Source organism: Peromyscus eremicus, chromosome 3 (assembly GCF_949786415.1).
Source record: "Peromyscus eremicus chromosome 3, PerEre_H2_v1, whole genome shotgun sequence".
Taxonomy (NCBI): Eukaryota; Metazoa; Chordata; class Mammalia; order Rodentia; family Cricetidae; genus Peromyscus; species Peromyscus eremicus.
In genome coordinates, this window is record NC_081418.1 from 124,973,147 (window position 1) to 124,996,090 (window position 22,944).

The window sequence follows — 22,944 nt, forward strand, 5'->3', positions numbered from 1 at the left end:
ACAACAAACTCCAAAACAAAAACCTATCCTGTTCCAAGGCTGCCCCAGGTTTCCTTTCCCTCCTTGGAGGGGTGCTGTGGGCTGGCTCTGATGGTGTCTGTCAGCACATCTAGGGCTGGTCCACCACAGCGGGAGAGGCAGCTCTCTCTCCTGGATACATTCAGATTCCTTCGAGATACTCTTCCTTACAGAAAGATTGAGGCCAGGTGGGATGGGCGGACTTTGAACCCCAAACCAAAACTCAAGTGTTTCCACAGCCATCCAGACGTGGGCCCTCCCAGTGACTATGGCTCTTTTCCCAAGTGGCTGTCGTCTTGTTTAGTGAAGAGGTCTCTGGGCCTGGAGGAGGGCTGGGGGGCCAGGCCGAGGAGCGAGGAGCAATTGTGGGAAGGGAGGGAGCGAAGGATGGAGTTCAGAAGTGAGGCGGAAAGTGTTTGGTTCTCCTCGAAGCACGGGACATCATCGATCATGGTATTCAAAATGTCTTTTGCACTGTACAAGTTTATGGAAAAAGATTGTATGCTGAAAAGTCTCAAAGCAAACTTTGTATTAAATACAAAAGTTCTTTTATGAAAAAAAGCTGAGACCCACAAAGTGCTTAGCAGTTAAGAGGCCGACAGACAAGCTCTTATTAAGTGGGACTACTAGTGCTGTTATTGTTGTGGGAGGGGATAGCCACCTTTTCTCACCTGTGATATGGGAAGATATCGGAATGGCTTTCTGTCTGGGGAAGCAGGACTTGCTGTTAAAAGGCTACAGTATATATTGTGACTACAGGAAGACAATTTGGTTTAAAAATCACACTGAATACATCTCAATGTACACATCATAAGGTTCATTCGGATCTAAATAGTGCAGAGAAAAAAGGCTATTCTTCTTCAAAAAGAAAAAACAAAAGCAGCAAGCCGTACCGACCCTCATCCAATATGTCGGCGGTGCCTATGCTGCCATTTATAAGGAAAGAAACGTCTAAATTACTAACTAAAAAAAAAAAATCAACACAATAGCATTTGTAATATCTGAACACTACCTCGAGTCACAGACAGTGCCAAAGACAACTCAGTTCTGAAACGCTCTCTGTAAACTCAAGTGAGTTTCATTGAGAGAAAAGCCTTCTACCGGCGCACTACAGACGCGGGCGTCATGGGACCTGGATGGTCAGTGGACCTGGATGGTCAGTCGCGGTGCGAACCCGGCAAGCCTTCTCTCCTCTTCTCCCTTGTCTACGGTGGAGCGCGTTGCTTAGCTCCGCAGGGTGGATCCTTGGGAGCCGCTGGCCTTCTGCCTGAGCTTCCCACAGTAGTGACATTATTGAAACAGAAAGAGCAGGCAGAAATCAGAGCATGGCTATTGTAAAACTTCAAGGATGCAATCCAGGGGATGTGTCTGTTGGGCCGAGCTGTTCATAAGCATCTTAGCCACCCAGTGTCCTTAAACCACACAAATATCCAAAGACATTATCTACAGGTTTGTAAACAAATTACATTCTTCTTTTAGGACATAAGTTAAAATAGAGCAATTTAAGCAGAAACAAGGCAACATGCCGGCAAAGGAACTTTATATATCCATGTATATATATGTATATATATAATATCTACCTATCTATATACACGTATACAGTCTCCAAGAAGTATACGTTGATATAGATACAAAGAAACGGATATAACCTCATGAGTGTCTGTGGAGTTCTTGGGTTCCATTGGTGCAAACCTACTCTGTGATTTCAAAAAGTTATTAAATTAATCTAGACATCTGAGACCATGCTGGGCAAGCATTTGAAACCTCACAGACCAGTGACCTGAATGAACAGCAGTCTGTTTGCAGTTCCTGTTTGCAGTTCCCGCCTAAGAAAACAAACAAAAATCTCCCCTCCCCTCCCCTCCAAGAATCAAATGAGAGAGGGGACTGAAAGAGTCCAGGTACATTCATGCTGGGGACGCAGTGGCCGGCGGGTGCATGGCTGGTCCGTGTCTGGGCTTGAGCCTCGAAGGGCTCTTTTTTTTTTTAATTAATTAATTTTTTTTTGAAAAACAAAAACAAAACAAAACCCACGCCACTCTCTGCTCCAGATGACGCCAGGGCAACCCTGCCCATGACCTAGGAGTGAAAAAGAGTTCAAACAGCATGGCAGCCAGAGAAAGGGTCTGTGGGTGGAAACGGGTTCTCTTTCTGCTGTGTGGGTTCCACCGAGTGCTCCTTGCTGCATCGGGAGTCGGTGCCTGGAAGGGTGTGCGCCCGGAGGCGGGTGGCGGCGGGTCCATGAGGGTGGCCAGGCGACAGGGGCCTCAGCTAAAGCGACGTCTCCAGGCTGTGGATGGGGCTCCCTGGACTTGAAGAGGTAGCTGATTTGCTCGTGTCGGTCGTCAGGTTGATCCCGCTGTCGATGGCGCTATTGTTCTTGTTGAGCGAGGACGGCGGGCTCGAGTTCTGCTTGAGCGCGGCATCTTCTTCCAGGTCGGTGTCATCGATGAGGGGGATGTGAGGCTGGGAATCTTCGATCCGGAATTCAGGATGAGCCATGAAGTTATGGATGGAGGTTCGAGACTCGGGTTTTTCTAACCCTTCATAGAGAGAGCTACGGAACGCCTTCACGACGCGGATCTGCAAGGGAAACACAAGGGTCAGGAGAGGGCTGGGCCCTTCTGGGGACTTGGAGGAGGGTTGGGGGAGGGGAGGGCACGCAGGTGGCTGGGATCCACAGTCGCTGGTATTATGAGCATCGATGTGGACGGATGGCAGAGGGCTTGGGGGATGCATCCATGAGTTGGTTTTTAAGTGGCTTTGGTTTGGGTCAGAACTACGGGATTAGGGGGGACTGTAAGCACCATCACAGAGATGCTTGGGCAGTTGTAAACTGGAGCATGGTCCACTCCGAAGGGCACTCGACCTAGTGAGAGACTGAGCCTTGTTAATGTCACAGCAGAGTTTGACCATGCGGGGGGGTGGGGGTGGGGGGTTGGGGGTTGGGGGTTGGGGGTTGGGGGGAAGTAGTAAAGAGGAGAATCTATTTGTTAAGAAAGTCAGTCTTCAAAAACCACACACAGTTAAGAAACCAAACCACATGGAACAGGTTACAGGTCACACAGCGAAGGAACAGGAAGGAGAGACGGTCGGATGAGGTGGGATGAGAGGACACACGAGGGCCAAACAGAGAAGGGGACATCAAGCCGAGGCAGCAGAGCAAAGCAAAGCCAGGGAAGGCTTTCTGAGGTGCAGGGCTGCAGCAGCCAGGAAGCACAGAGGAGCCGCACACAGGACACTGGGGGCAGGGAGCATGCCACAGGGGTCAGGGGCCACACGCACACACCGACACACAGCTACACTTGGAAGCCTGCACAATGTGAACAAAGTTGTTTGTGCCCAGCGCCTCTTTCCTTCATGCATTTGGGAGGTAAACACTCGAGTATGGGCTCAAAGCCCTGGCCAGCCATTGAAGCTCACTAAGGGGCTCCCTTGTTTCCTGGGGTTTGGGGTTTATTGCTTTGTTTGTGTTCTAGAAACACAAAACCAAAAAGAAGAGAAAAAGAAAAAGAAAAAACCCCAAAACCAAAAGACGCAGGCCAGAAGTGGACAGCCAACCCCTAGACCCCCTTCGGGTTTTGGGGAGTGGGGTAGGGTAGAGAGGTTTGGCACTGCACCGGAGTGAGGATGCCAAGAACTTCAGGTCCTTAGGCCTCTATTCTCTCCTCTGAAGAATGGGAGGAGCCTGGCCTCTGGTCTCCAAGGCTAGTGAAAAGAACCCTGGCTTTGGATTCTGAAGGGCAGGTTGAAGTCCTGGCTTGGCCATTCCTCATTCCTTGGCTGTGGAGAACCACACCACCTATCTGGTTGTGTTCCAAACTGCCTTACAGGGTGCAGAGGGACAGGAACATGTCTTGTGTCACAAGGGACTATGGGACTTGGGATAAAGATGTCTCTTGCTGTCTTCCCAATGTTGGCTCAGAGTAGGGCAAAGGAGAAAACACAAGATGGCCCAATGCCACTGACAGCTGAGGGTCACATGACCTTGGCCATGGGGGCAGGAGGCCTGCCAGAGACATTCGCGGGGAGGTGTTTGGAGTCCCAGATCAGAGCTCAGTTAAACCAGGGAGCTCCTCTGTGGGCCATGGTTAGGGAGATCCCTGTTCCCAGAAGAAACTTCTAGATGGCTCTGACTGCTGAGTCTGTGTCACAGCTGAGGGATGACTTTCTGTTTCACAGCTAAGTCAGACTGCAGCCATGAGAATTCAACTTGGCAATGACCAGGTGCCCAGTTGGGCCATGTTGTCCGACTCTTCCTTCCCAGTCACCTCTCCTCCTCTGCTATCAGCCTTCTCCTAGCTACAACCTCTGCTTGCTTTCTGCAGAGTGCTCTGCCCTGTCTCCTCCCTATACACTGGCGACCCCGGAGAACTCTGCTTGCTGGAATCCAGGCAAGCTGTCAAGCCAGAGCCAGTGCAGCTGGGCCAGCTGAGGGCTGGTGTCCTATGATACTCTGAACTATCTTTGTCTCTGGATTCCCTATGCAGCTTCTGTAGATTTTTTTTATTTTATGATCTGCTAAGCAGGCCATTGCACCCTTGAAAATAATAATAATAATAATAATAATAATAATAATAATAATAATGGCATAGCCTTAGTTTGTTCATCTTTTCTTTCTTTGTTGTTTGCTTTAAGAGAAGGTCTCATAAGACCCAGGCTGGCCTCAGGGATGACTTTGAACTTCTGACTCTCTTCACCTCCACTTCTTGACTGGCTCTCTGAGGAACTAAGGATCTAGTCCAGGACCTTCTGTATGCTAGGCAAACAAACACTAGGCAAAACTCAGCTGCGGGCTTCCTCATCTGCAAAATGGGAGTGCAAATGTCCCATCCTGGGATCTGTCCAGCTGGTGGGCAGCCTTCTGAGGCTGACTTGCCATAAGATGCTGGCTGGCTGGAATGCCTAATATATGAAGGGGACAGTGGCAGGTCCTTGTCATGTGACTGACAACGTAAAGGGGACAACACACAATGAGATGAGGCCCCTCCACCCTCCCCCTGGCATGGAGACAACAGAGAATGAACTGCTCTGGACAGGACTGTGGGGACAAGACTTTTCGGGACACCCCGACATGGCCATCTCAAGACTCCACTTCGGTTCTCTCTGCAGCTGAAATGGAAAAAAAAAAAATAGGGGAAGAAAAAACAAAAGCAAAAGCAAAAATCTCTTCCATCTCCCCTGCCTGCCTGCTCTCAAGAGGGGTTTCAGGACAGAAGACTCATGGACTCATGGGAATGTGGGGGCCGGGAACAAGGCAGGGCCAGTGGGTGGGATTATGGATGTTTGCCCTCAACAGCCTGAGGGACCTGGAGCTCTTGACCACTGGGGTCTCTGGGGAGGCAGAAGCCTTGTTCTGAGGTGGGCTCCGCATACTCGAATGTTTACCCGGCTTCAAGGAAGCCAAGAGTCTGGCATTGCTTCACATTCATTTCAGGCTCAAGGTTAAAGACTCACAACCTCTTTTAATTTCACTCTCTCTTGCTGAACTCTGTGTCCAGTGTTCTCTAGCCCTCTAGGAAACAAAGACATGGAATATTCAGACAGTGGAGAGCTCTAGGGTCCCCCCAGAAGCAAGCCAGTTCCTTGCCAACCCAAGCTTGCACCGAATCAGTTACCAGAATGCTAAGGAGAAACCCAGCTTTCCTCTTTGCCAAGTCCGCATTGCTCCTCACCACAAATGCCACACACTGGCAGTTCTCGAAACCCAAGTCTAAAGGGGACATGCGGGCACTTGGGACTGTGCGTGCGTGCGTGCGTGTGTGTGTGTGTGTGTGTGTGTGTGTGTGTGTGTGTGTGAGTGTAGAGTCTTGCCCTTGGCATAGTGAGGCTGAAGTGTTCAATGTGGAGCCCCTTCCAACTTGCTAAGGACAGAGATGGCTTGAGATGGGTGAGGGACCCGAGGGGATGAGAAGGGGAGGCTGACCTGGGTGAATGAGCCTGGTGCCATCATGGATGACCATTGGAAGCACTGCTTCTGTGTCTCTGTGAGCTAGAGGAACAGCAGTGGATATACCTTCCCTGCTCTCCACACCTGGGGTGATGGAAGGGCTGCTCCCTCTCCTCTGGAAGGCTGTGGGTACCAGTACTGGCTCCCAGATCTAAGGCCACCCTCTGTGTTCTAGGGTCAAGCCTGTTTGGAAAGTGGTGTGGAGTGGAGTGTGAGGGACTTCAGAACACACTCCTGCTGTTCCCCTTGCTGTGTGGTCTTGGCCAAGTAGTGTCTCTGGCTACCCTGGGAAACTCTCCTCTCCTCATGGTAAGATGGACATGAAGCAAAGGAAGCAGAACTGTTGGGCAGGGCTCAAGTGTACGGCATTAGTGGTGTGTCCTTGAACCTCGGGGGAGGGGGGAAACCAAGTTCAATTTTGAGTCAGGATGAGAAAAGCTTGCAGTTCCCCTGGGTTCTCTCCTGAGTGCTCTGGTCCCGTCCCCAACTGACCATGTCTCCCCATGTGTAGTGTCTGCCTGGGGCCATCTAACAGCTGTGCTGTGGAGGGGTACACAGTGAGTCCCCCAGTAGAAGCTTCCCCATCCTAGCTCTTTGTGATCTACTCTTAATGACGTCAAGGAAAGAAATCTGTCTCCCTTTGGGGCACACAGACTCCAGGTATTTGCTCCAGCAGGCATGCGGCCAGTCCTCTGCTGGGGAGATCCTGCAGAGAGTCTGATGGCCCAGTTCCCCCGCCCTTTCTGTCCGCCTGTCATACCTTCCTATGGGAAGAAAGCATTTGGACCCCTAAAAGGACCTTGTGTAGTATCTAGAGGGTCCTCAGAGTCCCAGGAGAGCAGAAGAGGTGATGTTACAGAAACCACCCAAGCAAACCACCCAAGGGGCTGTCTACCTGACATCCCAGTTGTGTTCTTGGTGATCCAAATGCATCTTTAAACTGGTGGCTGTCCTCCTAAGAGCCAGTGCACCCTGCTAAGGGACGGTCAGGTTGTTTCTGAGACCTCACATCCAACGAAGGGCCCAAAGAGACTAAGAATCACAAACTGGAATTTAGAGCCGAGGGAACAAGTGGGAGACCGTGGTGGAGGCCGGGTGAGGGAGTTCGCTTTTGGCCTCTCTCTCTCTCAGCCCTGAGAGGGAATGAAGGTTCATGGGCCAGGATGGTAGATGAGTTCTGGTACAACCCCAGCTAGCCTTTCTTCCCATGACTGCTCCAAAGTTAGGGTCACATGGAACGCAGGAGGGATTGGTCAGTCTGGAAGCAAGAAGAGAACGGGGGAGGGGGGGCACACCGGCATGTCTGTCTGCAGAAATGTGTCAGGAACAGCCTCCTTGATGGCTTTATGGTGGTGCAGAAGGAAGGCGGAGAAGGCTGCTGAGAAGAGAGGAGAGCTTTTTGTTCTAGAATATGAGTGCTAAGCTGAGGGGCTGACTCGAGGATGACCTTCAAGGATGCATGGGTGCTTGGGAATGCCACGCGATCTCTGTTGTGGTTGGAGTAAAGTACTATGCTTAAGGAAAGAGGTGAACCAGGATGAATAAAGCATTGAGCTTGTTGGCCGGGCAGTGGAGGTGCACACCTTTAATCCCAACACTCAGGAGGCAGGGGCAGGGGGATCTCTGTGAGTTCCAGGCCAGCCTGGTCTACAGAGTTAAGTTCTTGGACAGTCAGGGCTACACAGTGAAACCCTGTCTCGAAAAACAAACAAGCAAAAACAAACAAACAAACAAACAAACAAAGAAAAAAAGGAATTGAGCTTGTGCCCTGGAGCCGGAATCCTAGTAGTTAGAACTCAGGGCAACACAGGAGTCACCAACAGGGCTATCTCCATAGGGACACTTGGTGACTATACCTCAAGATGGGAGGGGCCAAGCAAGACCAGGGTTGGGTTGATAGGACAGGGAGGAAAGAAAGGCCAGATGAGCATGGATCACTCACAAAGGCGAGGAAGGCTGTTTGCTCTGAAGGGAAAACCTGGCCACGATTTGTCAATGAATCAGACATCATCTGCTCACTTGTGCCTCTGCCTCGGCTGGGCTCATTTTGTGCCAACGAAAGAACACTATTCAGCCTCCTTGTCATCCTGTACACCAGGGAGGGCAGCACCATGGGACAGTCATGGGACACCAGCATGGACTATCAACAGACTCCCAGTGATCTGTACCTCCTGCTGGAGGGCTCCAGCAGAAGAACTCTGGGCCTGTACACAGATTCTCCCTGCTCAGGGGCAGGGGGGTATGAGGCTGGGTGTTCTTGTTTGGGATAGGGGTGAGGCCCTTTCTAATGCATCAAGAGATGGAGTCTGCTTCTCATCGAGAAACCTAAAGGCTGGCTGGGGCAGCACACAGGTTGTGTCTACTTAAAAGGCCGGAACTGGCTGGGTGGTGGTGGTGCACGCCTTTAATCCTAGTTCTTAGGAGGCAGAGCCAGGAGGATCTCTGTGAGTTCGAGGCCAACCTGGTCTACAGAGCAAGATCCAGGACAGGCATCACAACTACACGGAGAAACCTTGTCTTGAAAAAAAACCAAACCAAAAAAAAAAAAAAAAAAAAAAAAAAAAGGCTGGAACTGATGTCGTGTACTTTGGGAAGGTTTGAATGGAGGTACCTGAGGCCCTGGAGAGGTCCAGCAAAGATCTATACAAAGCCAGAGATGAGGAGCCCTAGGTCAGAGGTGGTGGTATGGGCGGATGTGCTGGGCAGAGGGGAAATGAAGAGGCGGTCAGAGTCCCAGGCTACCTCTCAGTAAGAAGAAAACGATCGGGGTAGACTAGCTCTTTCGGGACCAGCTGGCGCCCTGGTAGGGTATATGTGCCCCACCATTTTCTACTTGAGATCAGATGGATGGAACAGGAGCCTTGTCTCTTTCAGGAAGGGGTCAGGACTTCAGCATGCTCCACACACTGTGGGAAGGGTTGGTCAGGCAGCCGGTGTGCTCAGTGGACAAGGGAGGGACATGGTGATCCCGAAGCGCTGTGGTTTCCTTGGTGGTCTGTCATCCCTGTCTGTGACGTTTGACCTGCGGTGATTGCTTGGCTCTTGTGTTGAGTCCCCACTGTGACTGTGACCCCTGAGAGGCTTCTACACTTGACCCACATTAACCCTTTGACTGACTGCAAGACCTCAGTCAGAGAACTCTATTTCCTGACCAGGTAAGACACTGGAGTGAGGGGTGCTCTGTGCCTCTTTTGGTGACTGGTGCTGAGGGGGACTGGGACCCTTGGGTTCTAGAACCTTCTTGACTACCTTGTGACCCTTTGACAGGCTCAGACCTGTTGACTGCTTATAATCCTAACGGCCCACTGCTAGTTACAACCCTTGACATCCAGCTAACCCCACGACTGCCTGAGAACTCCTGACCAATGAAACTGTCTTCAGTGGCTGTGGCCGTTCAGCCCCTGGGCCTCACAGTGACCCCTGTCCCCCCATGTCCTCTGGAATCCCGGCCCCTGCCCGCCTGCCCGCCCAGGAGCTGGCGTTGGTGGCGCCAGCGGAGGCGGTAAGGAGTCACACTCACGCCCAGCTGCAGCAGGAGGAAGGCTGGTCGGAGAGGAAAGAGCATTGGATAACGACACGCGACTAGGGCTAGAGAGACTGGCTACGTCCTGGCTCTGGCTGGTGACGGAGGACTGTCTCCGCAGGGCCCCCTGGAAGGAGGCCCCGCTCTTGAAAGTATTGACTACTTCAATCTGCAACGGAGGAGAGAACGGGACAAGTTGCGAGAAGGAACGAACACCACAGCTACACAACTGACGGGCGTAACGTTCACACAACAGCCGCAGCCACGGCGACAAGGACGACACCACTTAAAACGGAAATACCAGACACACTCCGAGGCTCGGAAAGACGTCTGCTCAGCTCCGGGCCCCATCTGTAGGCCCCGGGGGTCCCAAGCAGGGGTGGGAGGGAGGTAGGGGGAGCGGGGTGTGACCTCTTCCCTCAGTAGTGGCCCAGGGGCTGGGGCTTCAGGCATAGAGCCAGAGCGATGGAGTGAGACCTTGGGCCGAGGTCTCGCTCTCCTGATTTACTGGCTAGGTGACCTTGGGAAAGTCCTGTTTCTTCTTCTTAAGGAAGGGCAATGCCATCCAGCTGGCAGAGCTGTAAGTGGCATAGGCCCACAACAGAGTTCGGGTAAGGCAGACTAGAGTGACTCACACCCACTCAGGACTGTAATGATCAGGGGACTGTAGTGCCCTCTTGCTCCTGAGGTGTGAGGCCTGTGGGGCAGTGTACCTGGGAGTGCAGCCTCCCAGGAAATAGGGGCTGCCAGGGTCCTGGTCACAGCAGGAGAGCCCGGGCCTGTGTGAGGCAGTTGTGAGTCTAAAACCCACCCCCCCCAAATGCCAGCTGGGCAGTGCAGGGGCTGCAGGGTCTAACGAGTCCCCATGCGGTGTAAGGCACCCCTTAAGTAGAGCTGTTTGCTGAAGTCCATGGAAACAGTGATTGGTCCACGCATCACTTGCCCGGATTGCTCGGGTGAGGGATCAGAGGGCGATGTCTTTCTGGGCGAGAGATCTCTTTCTTGGTTTCCCACAGCACATTCATAAACTACACCTGCCCCAGGCACGGGGGCTTTGGGAGAACATGGAATGTGCATGTGTGTGGCCTTCCTGCACCATCATGTACCACACAGTGGCCACGTAGCTTTTGTTCTGAGGCAGAAGCCTGCTTGTGGCTGGGCAGGCACTGTGCTCATGTTCCCATGTGTAAGCTTGGCTTGCATGTATACCTCTGTATATGGGGATTGTAACCTTTGTTCCACATCTGGGTGGAGTCAAGGGCAGTGCTTAAAGACCCTCACAGAGGCAGAGGGTGTGTGCACGTCTGTAAAGTTCCCTGCCGGGCAGTTTCCCTCCAGTATTGTCTGCCCCTCCTGGTTGCCACCCAGCCACAATAGAACCCTCACTCACCTCAGCCTTCATAGCCACCCCCATTCTCTCAGGGGCTCCCTCTAGAAAACCATGGTGGGTGAGACTCGTGTCAAACCCTGGCTAGTCTGAGAAGGCAATAATCTTCCTGAGGCTGCACTCTGCTTGTATAGCAGAAGTGATGTGTGTGCGTGCACTCATGGCTGGCGGAACAGTGAGGGCTCTTCTGAGGTCACATGACGGACATGGCTCCTCTGGCCACCCTCCCTCACATCTAGTGTGAGGGTGCAATGGGACACACTGGCCACACCCTCAAGTCTGGCCCAGCCCTAGGAGTTCCCCGCACCTGTGTCTGGATCCGATTCAGGCCCCGGAACCACAGGATCTGGCCACGGCGAAGCTCCCTCTCTGCGTGGTCTATTTCCTCCACGTCTTCATTTAACTCCTCCTCAGGAATCTCCTCCTTCTGTGTGAGCCGCCCCGCCTCCTTCAGAAACTTCAGTCTGCTGGTAGGGATGGTGGCAATGACCTGCAAGGGATGTACGCAGCAAAGGGTCACGACTGAGGACTCTCTTACCGGTCCCTAAGTCCCATTCCCTCCTTCTCTGCTTATCTGTTTTCTAGTCACATGATAAGCTCTCTTTTTAACCTGCCTCCCATTCTAACTTTATTGTTTCTTATTAATGGCCTTTATACTCCACTTATTGAACACAAAGGACAGAATGGAACAACTTGGCCTTGAGGAACTGGCCACTGTGACTCAGAGTACCCCAGGAATACCTGGGTCATGTGACACAAGGCAAGTCAAGTTCCCCTGCTGAGCTCTGGACTCCTATTGGTAGCTTAGGAGTTGTGAGGACCCAGGCAGGTACTATGTATGTGCTGTAGAGACACTTTTGTGGATGTCCTTCAGTGAGCACAAGGTGTCCTGGACCTGAAGGCAGGACGTGTGGGGGACACACTCATTCTTATTTTCCCTGAAGGGCTTGTTCCCCAGACTGAGGCCTGAGAGTCAGACATCAGAGGCCCCTTACACCTGTGAGGGCAGGTAAGGCTGGACCGCTACACACTCAGGTTCTCTGGAAGTTCAGGGTCAGTGCTGGCTACTGGCATCAGCCTTAGTGCTCATGAGTTTATTCCCCTAGATGTTGAGGGACCCCTCAGGATGCAGGCCTCCAGGTGCCCAGGAAATAGGGGAAGGGTCCTAATCAAATTTAGTGGTTTTTTTGTTTTGTTTTGTTTTTTCCTGAGACAGAGTTTCTCTGTGTAGCCCTGGCTGTCCTGGAACTCATACTGTAGACCAGGCTGGCCTCAAACTCACAGAGATCTGCCTGCTTCTACCTCCTGAGTGTTGGGATTAAAGGCATGTGCCACCATCACCCAGTTCAAAGTTAGTTCTTAATGCTCCAAAGATGTGCCACAGGCCATTTTGAATGGATCTGAACTTTATCTTTGAGTTAACATTGGCCACTGTAATTTCTATACTTAGTCTTAGCCAAAAGGCTGGGAGGTGGTTCCCATTATATTCTCTGTCTCCCTGGGTTTTTGAGACAGGGTTTTACCATGTAGACCAGGCTGGCATCGAACCAGTGGAGATCCTCTACCTAAGCCTCCCATGTGCTGGGATTACAGGCGTGAACCACAACACAAGCCACCGCTGTATCACCACCTCCTCTTCCTTTCGTTTTGATTCTTTGTGATGGGGTCTGGATATGTAGCCCACATTGCCTTCAAATACGCAATCCTCCTGCCTCAACTTCCTGAGTGCTAAGATTACAAATGTGTGCTACCATATCTGGCTCACCGCTGTGGTTTCTTACTCTAGCCTAGAGAAAACTTGAAGAAGAAAATCATCTTAGGCCTATGATGAGTCCACTGCCTGGATGTCTGGGCACCTTGGGAATAAAGTCCTTTTATCTCAGTTTACGGAAAAAGACACTTCTCCCATGTAGTGTCCTGGGTCAGGAGACTGAGATTCAAGCTATCAGCAGTGTGATGGTGTGTGTATACGTGCATGCACATGTGTGTGTATGCCTAGAACTTGGGCAGATAGAGAGAATGAAGCGGGTGGAAGAATGTTCTAGGGTCAGAGATGGAGTGGCCATCAGAGAGCACCTTCAACTTAGGAGATGCTCAGAGAGCCACAGGCCTACCCCAAGTCACACTGTAACATGGCAGGACATGTCCCTGGTTGGTGCCATCAGGTCACTACCCTTAGGATACCACTAGATGATCCCCCTTTTAGCATGTTGGTTTCAGGTTCTGAGCTGTGGCAGGCCCAAGCACCGAGGCAGCCTTGGTGCCTTAGCATCATGTTCCTTATATTAAATTTTCCATAAGCTTTGGTTTACGGCAAGTCACGCCAGTAATACAGCATTGCCTTTGGACATATATTTAAATTAAATCAAACCGCTACCATTTAAAAAAGAAAACACCACCAGCAGTGGCGAGATACAGATAAGTGGTCCAAATCAGAGTGCTGGTACCCACATGGCCTGCATTTGGAGCCTTGGACCAACTTGGCTATGATGCTCTGTGTTGCGGATGGCTTCCCCGGGTAGGGACATGTCACAGCCAAGACCAATCCTGTTGCTCTTCCTCTTCCCTTGCTTTCAAGGCCCCCTCTGTCCCCCCGCCCCCCCTCCCCCCACACCGACCTGGCCCCAGACCAGCTCTCCCAGGCCGATGAAGATGCACCACATCCACTGGTCCAGCTGGAGCGGAGAACAACTGAAGGGCTTCCCACCAAACTGCACGATCACTATCTGCAGGTCAGAGATCGGAGGGACAGACACGGAGATGGCACGGAGGGCTGGGGGGCCACCGCCTTGCCCAGCCCAGGTTAGGTGGGGGCTGGGTACCTGGATGGCAAACGTGCCCAGAACGATGGTGCAGAAGATAGGGTTCCGGAAGATTCCGTCAAAGACGTTGCGCTCGCCGTGGATCTTGCGGGCGTTGATCTCGTTGAAAAGCTGCATCATGACGAAGGTGTTGAAGATGATGGTGTAGTGCTCTGAGGGTGGTGAGTGCAGGGGTGCGTTCCTCCCACTGTCAATCTGGAACATCTTCTCACCTACGAAGGCAGAGAGGGGGGCCAGGCTGAGGCAGGGAATGGGGTGTGGCCTGTGGTGACCGCTCAGATCCTGTCTCAACCCGTGGGTCATGACCTCTTTTTTCTTTTTCGAGACAAGGTTTCTCTGTGTAGCTTTGTGCCTTTCCTGGATCTCACTCTGTAGCCCAGGCTGGACTTGAATTCACAGAGATCCGCCTGGCTCTGCCTCTCGAGTGCTGGGACTAAAGGCGTGTGCCACCACCACCACCACCACCACCACCACCACTCAGTGGGTCATGACCTCTTTGGGGGTCAAACAACCCTTTCACAGGTGTCAGACATCAGATATCCTGCATACTAGATATTTACATTACAGTTCATAATAGTAGCGAAATTATAGTTATGAAGTAGCAATGAAAATAATGTTATGGTTGGGGTCACCACAACATGAGGAACTGTATTAAAGGGTCGCAGCATTACGAAGGTTGAGAATCGCTGCTCTGGAGGATAAATGGCCACCTGCATTACAAAGCGACGTTTGTTATAAATGTACTGGGAGGACACAAATCCTTGAGGTAAGCCACTATAGCTCAAGCAAACACGGCCTGGAGACCCATGTATTTGACCTGGTGCCCAGACTACGGTGCTATGGGGAGGTAATAGAACCAGGGTCTCACGGGGCCCAAACTGCCCTTGAACTCATGATGTAGCCAAGGATAACCTTAGACTTCTGATGCTCCTGCCTCTGCTTCCTGAGTGCTGGAGTCACAGGCAGGCACCACCACACCCTGCTTGTGGTGCTTAGGATGGAGCCAAGGGCTTGATACAAGCTGAGCAAAGACCCTACCACATTCCCAGCCGTAAGGGAGGTGGTGAACCTCTATGAGGTGGAGCCTGGTGGGTGGTTTCAGACCATTAGGACCTGGGTCCACACCCCTCTCTGCTTCCTGGCCATGGGGTGAGGAATTTTTCTTCACTGTGTGTCCCTGTCTTGTTATTGGCCCCAAACAATGGAGTCATCTGGATGTGACCTCCTAGACTGAGAGTCCACATGATCTCAGGGACTTTATTTCAATGAAGGAAAGCTGACTAAGGCGCAGACTCTCTGAGTGGCTGGAGGAGCTAAGGAAGGAGTCAACAGCCTAGCAGGCGGTGTGTCCATCCCTAGGAAAGTCTCCATGAAGACATCTTCCTGGGGTAAGGAGTTGTTAGAAGGGGTCAGGGAAGGGCCAGGTGGCTTGGCCCAGGGCCTGGCTCTCAGGGGCTAACAGGACTTTCATCAGTCCTGCCCAGGGCAGGGCATGGGGCTCCCTGTGTGCTGCAATCTACATTTTCCTCTTATGCCTCAGTTTCCCCATGAGCAAAACAGGATGGTATGCGTAAAGCCAGATGTTGAATGTGGGCCATGGTGTGCCGAAGAAGTTGGTGACCTGGCCACAGAGGGGTGAGGACTGGGGTGCTCACCCACGAAGAGCAGGGTGAAGATGAGGGTGAGCTGGTAAACGGCGTGGCCCAGGATGTTCTTCATCATGGTCCGGGAGATGAGCGGCTTGTTGCGGCCGTAAGGTTTCCTCAGAAGCAGCGTCTCGGTGGGCGGCTCTGTGGCCAGTGCCAGGGAGGCAAACGTGTCCATGATGAGGTTCACCCAAAGCATCTGCACGGCCTTGAGGGGGGAGTCCTACGACAGAGGCAGGGAGAGGACCGTCACACAGTGAGCCACCACGGTCAGAGTACAGGATGGGCATGCTGCAGGGTCTCAGCAGGTTCCCACTACAGGCTGCAGGCTGCCCCAGCTTCGGTGCTCCGAGCATGCGTGTGGCAGGTTCTTGAAGCTTCTGTGGAGAACGGTATGAACTGCCCACCTCTGTCCTGGGCCCACAGGCTCAGTGGCCACAGCTCCCTGACTTCTGGTAGACTCAGCCACATCCTTGCCTACCCCCCTCCTGTCTGAAGTTGCCACTCACCCTCTTAACTCCCCACTGCCTCAGCCCTTCAGTCTCAAGGGCTCAAGTCTCTCCTGTCCTGGAGATAGTGTTCTTGACCTCTGCTACCAAGTCCACTTTACTTCTCACCCTCTTAAATTTTTTTTTTTTATAACTATGACTCCAAAAGAAATGTACTATCATGATGGGAAGTCTGTCAAGTAAGAGAAAACCGGAAAGTACGCCGGGTGGTGGTGGCGCACGCCTTTAGTCCCAGCATTCGGGAGGCAGAGCCAGGTGGATCTCTGTGAGTTTGAGGCTAGCCTGGGCTACCAAGTGAGTTAAATGAAAGGCGCAAAGCTACACAGAGAAACCCTGTCTCGAAAAACCAAAAAAAAAAAAAAAAAAAAAAAAGAAAAAGAAAAAAAAGAAAACCAGAAAGCTAACACAGAGGTGATCGCCACAACCATGCTGGTGTGGACACTGTCAGATTTACTCTGCTGAAACCAGGCTGGACAGAACATCCCCAGTGTACACTGACTGAATGAGCTGGTCCCTTCACTCCTCACAACTACAGGCCTTGCCCACAGCAGCCAGAGCTGGCCTCATCTTCACCCCATACCTTTCCCTAAAGTCATATGTGACTTTAAAAAACCTTTCTTTCTTTCTTTTATATACATTGGTGTTTTGCCTGCATGCATGTCTGTATGATGGTATTGGATCCCCTAGAACTGGAGTTACAGACAGGTGTGAACTGCCATGTGGTTACTGGGAATTGAACCTGGGTCCTCTGGAAGAGCAGCCAGTGCTCTTAACCGCTGAGCCGTCTCTCCAGCCCCCATCTGTGACTTTCACGGCACACTGAGGGACCCCCTCCTCCAGTCTCTCTTGGCCCCAGCCTCCTAGTCACTCTCTTCCTTTTACATCTGTCTTCTTGGTCCCATGCACACCTGCCACCTGTCAGGGACAAACCTCTCCCACACCCAGCCTCCTTCTATCCAGAGCCCTCTGTCCCTTGCCATTGGCTTTACCCTTGACTGTCTTGTGACCCATGGACACCCCTCCAGGAAGCTCTTCCATTCTGAAAGCTTAACTGCTTCTTGCCTGTCTGCCTTCCCCGTGTTTCCCCTGCTGCTCCTGCTGCCTCACCCCTGCCCGGTAGGGCTGCGGCTCTGGGCTTTCTCCTGCCCTTCCACGTTATCTGATACAAGAACCTCAGGGTCAGGTGTGCGGTTTTCTCACCAAAGCCTGCATGGCCCTGCTCAGTCAGGGACCTCGGGCCAACTGATCCTTGTCTCTGAATCTGCTTTCTTACTGGCATCAATCCAGGCTCCAGGAGGCTGTCATGGCAATGTCCCCAAGGTACCACTAGAGGGAGCTTTTCATCCACAGACCAGGAGAGAGGCCCTTTGAGCAGGATGGAAACCCTCAACCCAACTCTCAGGGCTTGGGTGGCATCACCATGGTGAGGGTTACAGCAAAGGGGAGCCTATGGGCCACGTGGCCATGTGGCCCTTGGGGATGGCTGCACATTGGATTCTGGGTTCCCCTATGGGTAGGAGCTTGTGTACCCAGGTGGTGACTGGGAGTAGTCAGCGCTCTGAGACTCCCTTAGAACTGAAGTCACTCTCTTTCCCCATGCCAGAAAGCCAGCTTCTGGGAGATGCAGTCTGGTTATAATGTCAGGAGATGTCAGGAGCCAGGCTGAACGTCTGGCCACTCTCTCCTCTGAACCTGTTTCCCCCTCTGTGAAATGGTGCTCACTCCACCTGGCTCCACCTGCCTCACTGAGCAGCCTGTTGAGGACCTAGTAGCCGTGATCTAGACAGACAGAACCCCATTGCCTCCTCCACCCAACCCCACCTCTCCTAATCCACTCCACTCTGGAGTGAAGGCCCCACAGAGCCTGGCTGGATCTGGGTCCTCAGCTGGCCAACTGATGTCTCTTGGGCCTGCACTGCCTCTGCCCACGTTTCTGCCAGCTCCTGGAGCAAGGGTCAGGCTGCTGCAGGTGGCCAGATGGGCACGAGGTCTCATACATCTCATTTCTGGGGCCACCCGAATCACACTACCTCTCCATGCCTCATTTCTAAACTGCAGAGGGCTGGTGGCGTCATGGAAGACTATGATGGAGTCCTGTTCTTGTGAGGCACGTGCCACAACATGTGTCCATCCCAAGCGTTGTGATTCCAACAGCCTAGGATGTCCTGGAGGCTGCCCCTTCCCAGCCTTGTGTATGATGCTCCTGGGACCCACCTGTGTGATGCAGGCACCCGTGAAGGCCACAATCACGGCCACCACGTTGACAGTCAGCTGGAACTGCAGGAATTTGGATATGCTATCATAGACATTACGGCCCCACATCACTGCCTTGACGATGCTGCTGAAGTTGTCGTCCGTCAGGATGATGTCTGAGGCCTCCTTAGCCACATCTGTGCCTGCAATACCCTGTGGGGACAGGGACAGGAGCCTGGTGGGGCAGCCGGGGAGGTGAGTGGCCCTGTATGGCCATTCTTACCTTACACAGCCTTAGTCCTGTGCACCTCACCCCTGACCTAAAGGAACCAGATCATTCAGACCACACAGAAACATACATGTATATATGCATATACATGTGTACATGCATACAAACATTTACACACACACACACACACACACACACACACACACACACACACATATATACACATGTGCACACAGCCACCCCTCTGAGGCCAACTTTCTCCCAAGGAAGCCTGGCCTTGCCGCATTCCTCCTTGACCTCTAAGCACCCAGCACCTAGCAGGGCACTGCCTGCACCCTTCAGGAAAACCTCTGAGGCTCGGCGGGGGCTCAAAAGCTTTGGTTGAGTACAAGGTGGATGGCGAGGGTGATTGTGAAGTGTGTGCACGGAGTCTCACAAGCCGGTGTGAAGCTGTGGAGTCCAAGCCCTGCCATCCTCTCCTCTGAGACCCAATCAGACCGGAAGCCCCTCTCTGAGCTCCTCTTACCATTGCGAAGCCCACATCTGCCTTCTTGAGAGCCGGTCCGTCGTTGGTCCCATCCCCCGTCACAGCCACCACCTGCCGCTGCTCAGTGTGTGTGCTGTCAATGATGCCTAGGGGGCAAGAGGGTGTGCTCAGGGCCCCAGGGCCAGCCCTGGGCCTCAGCATGGCCTTCTGTCCTGTCTGTCCAGCCAGCCCCTCCCATCACTACTCTTCCCAGTACTTTCCGAGGCACCAGGCTCCTCATTAGCCCAGGTTGGCTTGGGGCTGCCCGTCCTCCGGCCCTGTCTTTGCTCTCAAAGTCCTTGGCCGTCCTACCTAGAAACACAATCCCGTAGCTATTCTGCCCAGACCCAGGAGTTCTGTGCACCTTCAGGGACTTCCACATCTGCTTTTCCAGTACCTTCTACCCGGGAACTCCAGTCACACACAGGGAGGCCATGGCCACGCCCTTTGCTAGTGATCCTGCCCCACTGGTTTTGACCTCTCTCTGCACACACATCGTCAATGAAATAATTGGTGGAAACCAGATTGAACACAGCCCCTCATGTCATCACTGTGGCTGTTGGCTTCCTTGACCATGTGAAGGCATTGCCCTGTCTGTGCCAGGCAAACAGCAGCAGCCTGTGGAGGCAGGAGACAAGTTCCCAGGTTTGGGACACCGTTCCCTCTGTCCCACCCAAAGCCCAGCCTCCATGCCTGGTCCCTTGGGAGTCATCCCGGCTATTCCCACGGGCTGGCAGCCAGTGCAAATCCCACTGTCCCAGGCTCAGCCTGTTTGGACTCCTATCCCTGAAGCTGGCAGGTCAATCTTTGACTCTCCTGGGTCCTTGGCCAGCACTGGGCTCCTCTAAGGCAAGGAACTCACCAGGGCCTACACTGCATGGTTCCTCGGGGCCTCCCTGTGGTCACATCTCTATGCTGTGTTTCCTGGCCTCTCAGCAGCTGGTCCCACAGTGGACCACGCTCTTCTTTGTAGGCTTCCCTCCTGTCTTCCTAGTACCTCTCACCCCTGGGTATCCCTCCTCCACCTCTCTCTCTGGTCTGTCTCTAATGGTCTTGTTTTTTTTTTTTCTAAGACAGGTTTTCTCTGTGTATCCTTGGCTGCCCTGGAACTCGCTCTGTAGCCCAGGCTGGCCTCAAACTCAGAGATCCACCTGCCTCTGCCTCCTGAGTGCTAGGATTAAAGGTGTGTGCTACCTTCGCCCAGCATCTAATGGTCTTATTTCTACCAACACATAGATGGGTGCCCTGGGTTCTTCCTCTTCTGAGGCTTCCCATGTACCCCCATGTGCCCATCACCCCACAGGGCTCTAGCTGAGGCTCACATTGTCCTGGCTCAATGGCTGTCTGTCACAGATGGTACTACTAGAACGTCAGAGGCCCTGGCTCAGAAGTCTTACATTAATGTTAGCATCTCCCCAGGTCTGTCATGCCTGACAGCCAGGTAAGGGGTGTGGGCCTGTAAACAGGGTCTGTACAGGAGCACCCTATGGGATTCCCTGCTGTTTCTCTCCACATCAGAACCACACATAACCTACTTGGATTCATCTACCCACAAACACTGCACTGCACCACCCAATCATACTGTAGCTGTTGCCTTTGGAACATCCCAGTGACCCTTCTGCCTTCAGGTCACTCTCCTAAAGCAGATTGAGCTTCCTATACATCATTCTTCCTTTCTTGGCCTTCCTATGTATCCCCTCCCCCCGCCCCACCGGGTGACAGTGCCACTGGCCCATGATGGCCAAGGTCAGTCTCCCTTGGTCTCCTCTTGTTCTCTCCCAAATGACACCAGGGGCTCTGCCCAGTGTAGTTCCCTGTGCTATCTGGAACACAGAGCTGCTCCCTGCCCCCACCCCACCCCCAGGCTTCACATCCTCTCCAGCCTGAGCAGGAGTTCAGTGGCTGGAGGACAACTTTTGCATTGTGCAGTGATATGGCTTAGTGCCTGTCTTGTGGAACCTGTGCTGTGGAACCTGTGCTGTGGAACCTGTGTTGTAGAACCTGTGCTGTGGAACCAGTCCTGTGGAATCCATCCTGTGGAAACTGTGCTGTGGAACCTGTGCTGTGGAACCTGTCCTGTGGAACCTGTGCTGTGGAACCCGTCCTGTGGAACCTGTGCTGTGGAACCTGTCCTGTGGAACCTGTGCTGTGGAACCTGTCCTGTGGAACCTGTGCTGTGGAACCTGTCCTGTGGAAGCTGTCCTGTGGAACCTGTGCTGTGGAACCTGTTCTGTGGAACTCATCCTGTGGAACCTGGGCTGTCCATAGTGAAGGACCAGCTAGAGCACACAGTAGTTCTTCCATAAATGCTCAGTGACAGAATCAGGGAGTGAATTGATGAGTTAGTGAGGTGTGAGGGTGAGCTAGAGTCCTCTGCTGGAGAGTCTGTGAGTGAGGGATGAGGGTGAGCTAGAGTTCTCTGTTATCTGTTGTCCTGGGGTTCTATGCTTCTATCCATAGGCCACACCTGCTTCCATCTTTAAGACACATGAATCTAAGATGCCTGGGGGTGATCCCAGGCAGAAGTAAGAAACCCACCCTCTGGACAGTTTACAGATGGGGAAACTGAGACCCAGAGTGGACAGACTTGCCAAGGCCTCAGAGAGGGTAGTAGGAGTCCTGTGAACCGGGGCTGTGGCTACAGGAATGCTGGTTGGTGTTGCTGAGGCTCTGTGAGTGGTCATGGCAGGCAGAAAGGTTCTAGCCTTCCGCTATTCCCAAGACTTCTCATCCTCTGGGTCTGTTCACAAGGCATGGTCAAGGCATGTTCACAAGGGAGCTGACTGAGGAGGAAGGTGGGCTGCCTTTCAGATGACAAGGAACAGTAAATACTGCTAAGGCATGAAAGAGCTGGACGGTTTCTGAAGGTCGGCATAAGAGGCTTTACGCACACGGACTAGAACACTCCTTAGCCCAGGCAGCCCTCCTGCCAGGCGATCTGAGGCCCCAGGCACAGGCCCACTGCTACCGAGAGGAAGGTGGAGGATCGGAAGAGAGTCTCACAGTCTCCCATGCCCCCTTCCCCCAGGGGACCCGTCCTCATGTGAGGAGAATCCCTGGTGTGCCCTCTTCCTTTTGTCGGGGAAGCTGCAATGCCATGCAAAACGGGGCTTGGCTCAGGCCGGGTTGGCTCTGGGCTCAGAATTACCGGCGTCACCTCCGTCTTACCTTTGACCAGTGTGTGCTTGTCCGTGGGCGAGGATCGAGCCAGCACCCTCAGCTTTGGCCAGATCTTGTCAATCCGCTCCTGCTCAATCTGGAGAGGGGTGTGGTGTGTCGGTGGGGTCAGAGAGAGAAATTGAGCCCCATGCAGTCACTGGGCTCTTCGGGGTGGGGCACACCAGCTGGCTTCTGTTCAAGCATGCAGTGCCCATGCCTCCCGGCCCCCTCTGGAGCTTGGCCGGCTGCACAGCCTTGGCAGTGGCCGAGTGAGCGCGTACCTCCCCCTTCTCATTGCGGATCCTCCGGTTGAATTCTTTGCCCTCCAGGCACAGGAAATCCTCCCCAGGGTGGATAATGCCACACTTGATGGCGATGGCCCGGGCTGTGTTGATATTGTCACCAGTGACCATGCGGACTGTGATACCTGCCCGCTGGCACTTGCGGATGGCTTCTGGGACCTGTACGAGAGGGTAAGAGCCATGTGGGAGGGCACCACTTGGGTAGGCCCTCCTTGTCTTTAAGGAGTCCAGGGTTATCTCTTCTCCCAGGCAACCTCCCTAGGTAACTAACCAGAAGCTGATGGTGCCTATGGCCTCTCTTCTATGTCTGTGACAGGCACTACCAATTGGTCACAGCCTCCTCTGATTAAATCTGGTAGGGTCTTGGAGTTCGCAGACCCCAGAGTCCCAGATAGCCACTACCTATTGACTGTGATAGTCTATCCTGACATGAAACCTATGGCTTCTAACCTGGATAAAAAGCATTGGAAAGACCCTAAAAACACTACCCCTTAAGTCTGGCCTCAGGCAAGAGTGCGGAGTGGTGGGCTAACCACACTTGAACTTGTTCAGCTTCATCTACAGGCTCCTTGATCAGTTCCTTTGTGTATTTTCAATGTTTCAGGGGAGAGACTTGGGCATTCAAGGCTGCTTTATTTACCTTGATTTAGAATAAACGCAAAGGGTGCTTCTTTGTGCTA

General features: G+C 52.8%; 1 protein-coding gene across 1 annotated transcript in view; it reads right to left on the reverse strand.

Moving 5' to 3' along the window:
- Window positions 1-1,995: 1,995 nt before the first annotated feature.
- The window catches only part of Atp2b2 (ATPase plasma membrane Ca2+ transporting 2), a 163,343-nt gene continuing 142,394 nt past the window's right edge, over window positions 1,996-22,944 (reverse strand). The window contains exons 15-23 of the mRNA XM_059257100.1: window positions 22,244-22,423; window positions 21,972-22,059; window positions 18,804-18,910; window positions 18,070-18,261; window positions 15,356-15,569; window positions 13,701-13,912; window positions 13,497-13,604; window positions 11,186-11,368; window positions 1,996-2,601 (exon numbers count right to left, since the gene is read on the reverse strand). Of these exons, the coding sequence (XP_059113083.1) occupies window positions 2,290-2,601; window positions 11,186-11,368; window positions 13,497-13,604; window positions 13,701-13,912; window positions 15,356-15,569; window positions 18,070-18,261; window positions 18,804-18,910; window positions 21,972-22,059; window positions 22,244-22,423 (1,596 nt within the window). The 3' untranslated portion in view covers window positions 1,996-2,289. The remainder of the gene's footprint in view (window positions 2,602-11,185; window positions 11,369-13,496; window positions 13,605-13,700; window positions 13,913-15,355; window positions 15,570-18,069; window positions 18,262-18,803; window positions 18,911-21,971; window positions 22,060-22,243; window positions 22,424-22,944) is intronic.